Source organism: Nicotiana tomentosiformis, chromosome 5, assembly GCF_000390325.3.
Source record: "Nicotiana tomentosiformis chromosome 5, ASM39032v3, whole genome shotgun sequence".
NCBI classification, from domain to species: Eukaryota; Viridiplantae; Streptophyta; class Magnoliopsida; order Solanales; family Solanaceae; genus Nicotiana; species Nicotiana tomentosiformis.
In genome coordinates, this window is record NC_090816.1 from 101,838,325 (window position 1) to 101,845,791 (window position 7,467).

At 40.8% G+C, this 7,467-nt stretch overlaps 1 protein-coding gene across 1 annotated transcript; it reads left to right on the forward strand.

Moving 5' to 3' along the window:
* Positions 1–215: 215 nt before the first annotated feature.
* Positions 216–5,034, forward strand: LOC138892890 (uncharacterized). The gene is made up of 3 exons (XM_070176643.1): positions 216–667; positions 1,086–1,452; positions 4,897–5,034. The coding sequence occupies exons 1-3, from the start codon at positions 216–218 to the stop codon at positions 5,032–5,034; spliced, it is 957 nt and encodes a 318-aa protein (XP_070032744.1).
* Positions 5,035–7,467: the final 2,433 nt, after the last annotated feature.

Here is a 7,467-nt window from a genome sequence, read left to right on the forward strand (position 1 = left end):
ATGAAGTCAAGTATACCCTATTGGAGAGGACATGTTGTGCCCTGACTTGCGTCGCTCAAAAGCTGAGACATTATCTTTTGTCCAACACTACTTACCTCATATCAAGAATGGATCCTTTGAAGTACACCTTCCAAAAGCCAATGCCCACTGGCAGGCTCGCAAAATGAAAGATTCTGCTCACAGAGTTCGACATCGTCTATGTCACTCGCACTACAATGAAAGCACAGGCTTTGACATATCATTTAGCAGAGAATCCAGTCGATGATGATCACGAGCCACTGAGCACATACTTTCCGGACGAAGAGGTCAACTCAATAGAGGAAATAGTTCCGGATGACAGCCATGTATGGAAAATGTATTTTGATGGGCCTGTCAATATCAAAGGAGTTGGGATATGGGCAATCCTCATCTCACCTATTGTACACCATTACCCTACAACGACACAACTTCGATTCTTCTATACCAATAATATGGCAAAATACGGGTTTAGTATCATGGGTCTAAAAATGGCCCTTGATCTGGATATGCATGAACTATTAGTTATGGTATATTATGACTTTCTTATCCGACAATCCCAAGGCGAATGGGAGACGCGAGACATCAAGCTTATTCCATACAGACAATGTGTGCAAGACCTAAGCAAAAGATTCAAAACCATCGAGTTCAGGTATATTCCTAGGTTCACAACAAGCTAGTCGATGCCTTGGCTACATTAGCCTCGATGCTCCCTTATCCAGGCAACACTCATATTGGTCCTCTAGAAATCCAAGTTCGGAGTCAACACGGTTATTGCAATACAATTGAGATAGAACCAGATAGTGAACCATGGTATCATGACATAAAGCGATTCCTGAAAACAAGGGAATATTCGGAGCATGCCAAGGGAGATAAAAAAAGAACTATAAGGTGGTTCGCTAGTGGTTTCTTCCTGAATGGTGAAATTTTGTACAAAAGGACCCCAGATTTGAACTTGTTGAGATGCATAGATGCTACAGAAGCTAAGTGGATCATGAGTAAAGTGCATTCGGGGGTATGTTGGCCTCACATGAATGGATATGTTTTGGCGAAGAAGTTTTTGCGGGCAGGGAATTATTGGCTTACTATGGAGCGAGATTGCTTCAGCATCTTCGCAAGTGTCACCAATGCCAGATTCATGGCAACCTAATTCACTTGCCTCCATCGGAATTGAATCCCATATCCTCTACTTGGACTTTTGTTGCTTGGGGAATGGATATTATTGGGCCAATCGATCCAAAGGCTTCAAATGGGCATAAATTCATTTTGATTGCAATTGATTACTTCACCAAGTGGGTGGAGGCCGTCACTTTCAAAGTAGTCACTAAGAAAGCAATGGTAGACTTTGTTCATACCAACATCATCTGTCGCTTTGGTATCCCGAAGACCATTATCACTGACAACGCAGCCAACCTAAATAGTCACTTGATGAAGGAGGTATGCGAGCAATTTAAAATTGTTCTTCGCCTTTCTACCCCTTACCAACCAAAAGCCAACGGAGCCGTTGAGGCGGCAAACAAGAACATCAAGAAGATTCTCAGGAAGATGATCCAAGGGTCTAGGCAATGACATGAAAAGTTGCCTTTTGAGCTTTTGGGATAACACACGACTCCTCGCACATCCGTTGGTGCAACTCCTTATTTGCTGGTATACAGAACTGAAGCTGTAATACCGGCTGAAGTCAAAATTCTCTCTCTCCGAATCATTGTAGAATCAGAGATAGAAAACACTCAGTGGGTCAAGACACAATTAGAGAAGCTAATGTTGATTTATTAAAAACAGCTAGCGGTAGTGTGTTTCAACCAATTATAGCAGCAAAGAATGGCACGTGCCTATAATAATAAAGTGTGCCCAAGGTACTTTGAGGTGGGCCAACTCGTTTTGAAATGCATCCTTCCGCACCAGGTAGAAGCTAAAGAAAAGTTCTCCTCGAACTGGCAAGGACCCTAAATCATCAAGAAAGTGTTACCAAAATGGGCCTTGCACTTGGTAGATGAAGAAGGACGGGTACCAAACATGACTATTAATGCAGATGTAGTCAAAATATATTATGCTTAATATATACCCACTGAGGAACTTTCACGAATGATTTTTTCACATCAAGATGATGAAGGCTATCATTGCTCACTATCCCAAATAGGTGTCACCTTTTTGTTAACCCTTTTGGCCGTATTTGTCTTCTTTATTTTCCCTCTTTTTGGAACCTATGTACTTGTAAAAACAAAAATGAAAAACAAAAAATAAAAACAAATCATCAACAAATCTTCCGAGTCAGTGAACTACGTTCGACCTGATTCTGAAAGGATACGTACGCAACCTTATCCTGGGTTCGATCCCATCACAACAAAAAATGCATATCCCCAATACTCCAAAACTTGGGCAGAAGTTTGTTTATTTTTATCTTAATTCTATAAAAAGGTTCCAAAAGTTACAATTCAGTTCAAGGTTCTTTTTACCTTTTCCCGTTAAGACCTTCTGATCGATATTTAAGAATATTGAAGTCACTATGCCAAGGGTGTTGGACAACCTATCGCATGCAGTATCTTAGTCAAGGGAGACGAAAAATCAAAAAAAGAAAAAGAAAAAGAAAAAGAAAAAGAAAAAGAAAAAGAAAAAAGAAATGAAAGAGTCTTATCGGTGAAAACCCGCATGAGCACCGCAAGGCGACAGTGAGCAGAGAAATGAGAGAGTCGTATTGGTGAAAACCCATATGGGCACCATAAGACAACGATGAGTAGAGCAATGAGAGAGGTCAGTTGGTGAAAACCCGCAAAGGGCGCTACTATCCGAATGAGGGTCTCTGATACTCCAACATGAGCACAACCAATAGAGTTTCAAGATGAATTGCGACAAATTTTAAGAATTAGACAGCTCAGACAGATGAGGTGTCTCGTCCAGAATGCATGTCATGGTTCATTGAAGTCGACACATGCCTCCAGATAAATCTTCTTATTCCTTTCACCTAAAAGGACACCTGTTGTTTAAACAAAATTTTTTATCACTTTCAATTTCTCTTCTAGTTTTACCCATAATTTTCTTTGAGTCCCTTTCGGTCTAATCTTGCATCAAAAGCGAAGCAAAGAAATAGTTGCAAAACTGGCTATAGTTTCCCTGTAATATCATGCATAATTTGGGGCACATACAGCATTGACGAAGGCATGAATCTATCTGTGATCTCTTTTCATAAGCCGAGCAAAGTGTCTCAAAGAAACCGAAAGGTCGCCTAAGCAGGACTTGCTTCATGGGAAAAGTTGATAAGTACTACATACACAAACTAGTACTGGGTGCAAGACAACTAAGTTTGATTTTAAAGAAAAAATTGCCTTGACTTAGGGACAAGGGTTAGGGATACCATAAACATCCATGTAGGTTATAGCCGGGGGGCAACATCCGAAACCCAAGGTCTCCAAAAAGTGATACGGAGTTTCCGAGCACCTTGGTACCACACTAGAATAAGTTCTTCGACAGCGGAGTGGTCGTGAATTCAAATTACTCAAGGCATCAAGTCCACAAACCGACCACCACTTTGAAAACTCCCAATTTTTCTTTATTTGAAGTAGGAACAAAGTAGTGCGATTCTCAAAGGACGAATGTCACCAAAGGTAAGTTCCTCAAAATCTCCATTTTCTTTTATTTTCAGCATGCATCACTAATGTTCATACCTCCCATTTTCGTTGCTTAACTCAGGTAGAACCTTTTGCCTAGGGGGATCCAGCTCATATTTCAGGGTAGAAGTAATCTTCACTCAGGTTGTTTTACGTAGCTTAACTCAGGTAGAACCTTTTTGCCTAGGGAAATCCAGCTCATATTTCATGGTAGAAGTACTCTTTGCTCAGGCTATTTTACGTAGCTTAACTCGACTAGAACCTTTTCTCCTAAGGGGATCCAGTTGATATTTTCGGGGAGAAGTACTCTTCGATCAGGTTGTTTTACGTAACTTAACCCAGGTAGAACCTTTTCACCTAGGGGGATCTAGCTCATATTTTCAGATAGAAGTACTCTTCGCGCATGTTGTTTTACGTAGCTTAACTTGGGTGGAACCTTTTCACCTAAAAGGGATTCAGCTCATATTTTGGGGTAGAGGTACTCTTCGATAAAGCTGTTTTACTTAGCTTGACTCAGGTAGAACGTTTTCGCCTAGAGGGATTTAGCATTTTTTCAGTAATACGGGGCACCAACTCTTGGTTACGTTCCCTTAGTGATACATGGCGCCAACCTCTTGTTATATTTCCTTTTAGTGATACAGGGCGCCAACCCCTAGTTACATTCCTTTTCAGTAATACAGGGTACCAACCCCTGGTTACATTCCTTTTCAGTAATACGGGGCAACAACCCTTGGTTACGTTCCATTAGTGATATATGGTGCCAATCCCTGGTTATATTTTCTTTTAGTGATACAGGGCGCCAACCCCTGGTTACATTATTTTTTTCAGTAATACAGGGTACAAACCCTTGGTTACATTCCTTTTCAGTAATACAAGGCACCAACCCCTGGTTATATTCCCTTAGTGATACAGGGCGCCAACTCCTGGTTATATTTCTTTTAGTGATACAAGTCTCCAATACCTGGTTATATTTCCTCTTCAGTAATACAGGGTACCAACCCCTGATTACATTCCTTTTCAGTAATACAGGTACCAACCCCTGATTACGTTTCCTTTTGGTAACACAGGGTACTACCTCGTGGTTGCATATCGTCACATAGCTAGTTTATACTACTTTCATTGTATTCCTTTCAATAAATTAGATAGCCTATAGTTTTCTCCAATAACTCATAAAATGTTCCCTAGTGCAAATTGGAGCAGAAACTTTTGTTCATCTTTGATGGCTTTGCAGGCCCCGTTGTAGAGCACATGTGACGATTAAAATATGTGGTTTCAGTTTCACATCAGAATAAAGAAGTCTTTAGATCACCAGATTGTTGGAGTTAGCTTTGATAATGTGTCAGCAACTCAGCGTCTGAGGATTCATCTTCTCAATTTGGGATCAGGAAAGCAAGCAACTGAGATTGAGTCATAATTATTCTTTTCAAAGAGCATCAAGATCTAATCTAAAGTAAACAAAAGAGAGCAAGTTTAGTTCTCTTCTATTTTCCTGTTGATGTAAGCAGCAAGTAACAATAACAGCAAAAACAGCAACAACAGTCTTAAATCTAGTGTCTCGTAGTCCCATCTATCAAATCTTTCAAGAACTACACTGACCTGATTCCTTTATAGCCAATGATATGTAGGCCACCTCGGAAGCAAGGTTCTGTCACCTTTTTCCAAACAAATGCTTTCATTGGAGTGATACATGAGCAAAATTAGCTATGGTATCCACTTTCTTTGCACGAAAACTCTTCATGTTCTCAAACAAAGAGGGCAGTTGTAAATATTTAATTTTTGCTCTTTTTATTTCTCTTACATTATATTTTTTTCTAAGTTTATTGTGTGTATATGTAGAATTTAGCATTAGATTATTAAATAACTTTGTTAAGGGTTTAAGGGATTGGATTGATGCTTTGTTTAGCCGAATTATGCCAAAACTTTCCCACAAAATTGAGCCTAGTACCCGTCCAGCCAAGTGGTCTGACAGCATAACCAAAACGACGTAATTAGGACATTAAACTACATTGTTTTGCTTAGTAGACTCAAGATTCAATCTCATCCATCCATTTCCTCATGATACAAAGGCCACCATTCAATCTCCCTTCTAATATTTAAAACCCCAATTACCAGATGTTTGCCCCCATTTTTGCCCTAGTTTCTTCTCTTCTCCTCTCTTCACTCTCTCTCATCCCTCCGCCCACTGCCTCCATGCTCCGCCATCGAAAATCGCCCACCGGCGGCGGCCAACCTCCAAAGACCCCCAAATTATACCATTATTATCCTCTTTTTATCCTTTACCCATATCCAATCCTCAAATCCCCGAAATCACCCTCAATCTCACCAAATCTACCTAAATCTGAAAAAACCATAGCCGTCGCCACCCTAAAATCCGGCAAGATCTAACCTTCCACACCTTGTAACACATACATAAATGGATAGATCTCCTCGAGATCTATCATTTCCTACCCACTTCACCCCGAAAGCCCTCCACTACGGCTGACCACCTCACTGTCGTTGCTGCTCCACTGCCGATCAAATTCGTCAACTCCATAAAGTTTATACCTTTCTCCTTCTCTCTTCCTCTTATTTTCTTATCTCGAACCCGAAATTGCCATTGTCTCAGGTTTTCACCTCCACACCGGCTCCGAATAAGGTTGTATTGTTGATGTCATAGAAGCCGAACTTCGATTCACCAGATTCCATGGTTTTTATGAGTATCAACAATCGAAGCTTGCTCGAACTGCCTTTGCTCGACATCCATTCTCAAATTTTGGGGTCTTGAACCCTGGTGGAAAATGGATGGGAGGGAACATGCATAGATCACTGAATGAAACACTTTTGTGACCACCTAGATCTTGAATCTTCTTTATGTTCTGCTCAAGACTTTTCACTTTTCTGGCCATCTCATCTGGCTCACCCGTCTTGGCAGCCTTTTCAGTTTCTTCTGGTGACTCATATTGAGGAGTCTGATTATATAGAGTCGAGACCCTAAAAGCCATATTTGGAGAGTAGTAATGGCCATCATAAGCATAAGACGGTGTCTCATTGTTTGGCCTCGTCATAGGAGGTCATGGCAGGATTGTATATACCGGCACGCCGGACATGACGAAGGGGTATTCCAGACTGGTGTGGCTAGAGGTCGCATATTAGAGGTACCAGGGGCAACAGGGAAGCTGTAATTTCGCACATACCCTGGTGTTAGAATGTGATCGCTCGCTGCATAGAGTGGTGGTTGAGTAGCCAGGGGTACGGTGGCAGTTCCCTTTGAGGGACCCTAAGGGGGAGGCTGCCCGGAGACCCATGCCTGATACACATTAGACAGTTGTTGTTTCAATCTTCTTACTTCCTCCAACTCTTTCTCAACTGACTGACCTTGAGGGTTATTAGTGACCAACTCGATTTTATTGTTGTTAGTCATTGCTACCTTTCCCTTAGATCTGGTAAAGTAATGACGTGTTGCCAGTTTTCACCACAAACTAACCATCTTAAGTTTACTATAAAAGAGACAACAAACGTGTTAGGGTTAGGCATTTTACAGATATAAATCACAAGTAATATGCCATGCTCCTAACATTATCACCATTTCTAACATGCTTTTGGAGGCTTCATGTTTCATTCCGGCTTATAAGGTTGATGCTTATTGGCGCTCTTATTTTTTCCTCTCTCTCTCTCTCTCTTTCACTTTTCTTTTCACTTACCTCATTTTTATCCCTCATTTTAGAGATGTTGAAAAATATTTCGATCGAACCTTTTGGAGGTTGCCTATGTATCATGTCATCAGGTCATTACATAGTTCAAGGACATGACCAATTTGATACAAGACTCAAAAACAAAATTTACATAAAGACAAACATTTAAACAAGAC

Excerpts from the sequence above, each read along its gene's own strand:
- LOC138892890 (XM_070176643.1), top strand. The coding sequence starts at position 216 with ATGAAAGCACAGGCTTTGACATATCATTTAGCAGAGAATCCAGTCGAT. Across the intron at positions 668-1,085 it reads TTCAAAACCATCGAGTTCAG|GGAATTATTGGCTTACTATG; the intron begins GTATATTCCTAG and ends TTTTGCGGGCAG. Across the intron at positions 1,453-4,896 it reads ATAGTCACTTGATGAAGGAG|TTTCACATCAGAATAAAGAA; the intron begins GTATGCGAGCAA and ends ATGTGGTTTCAG.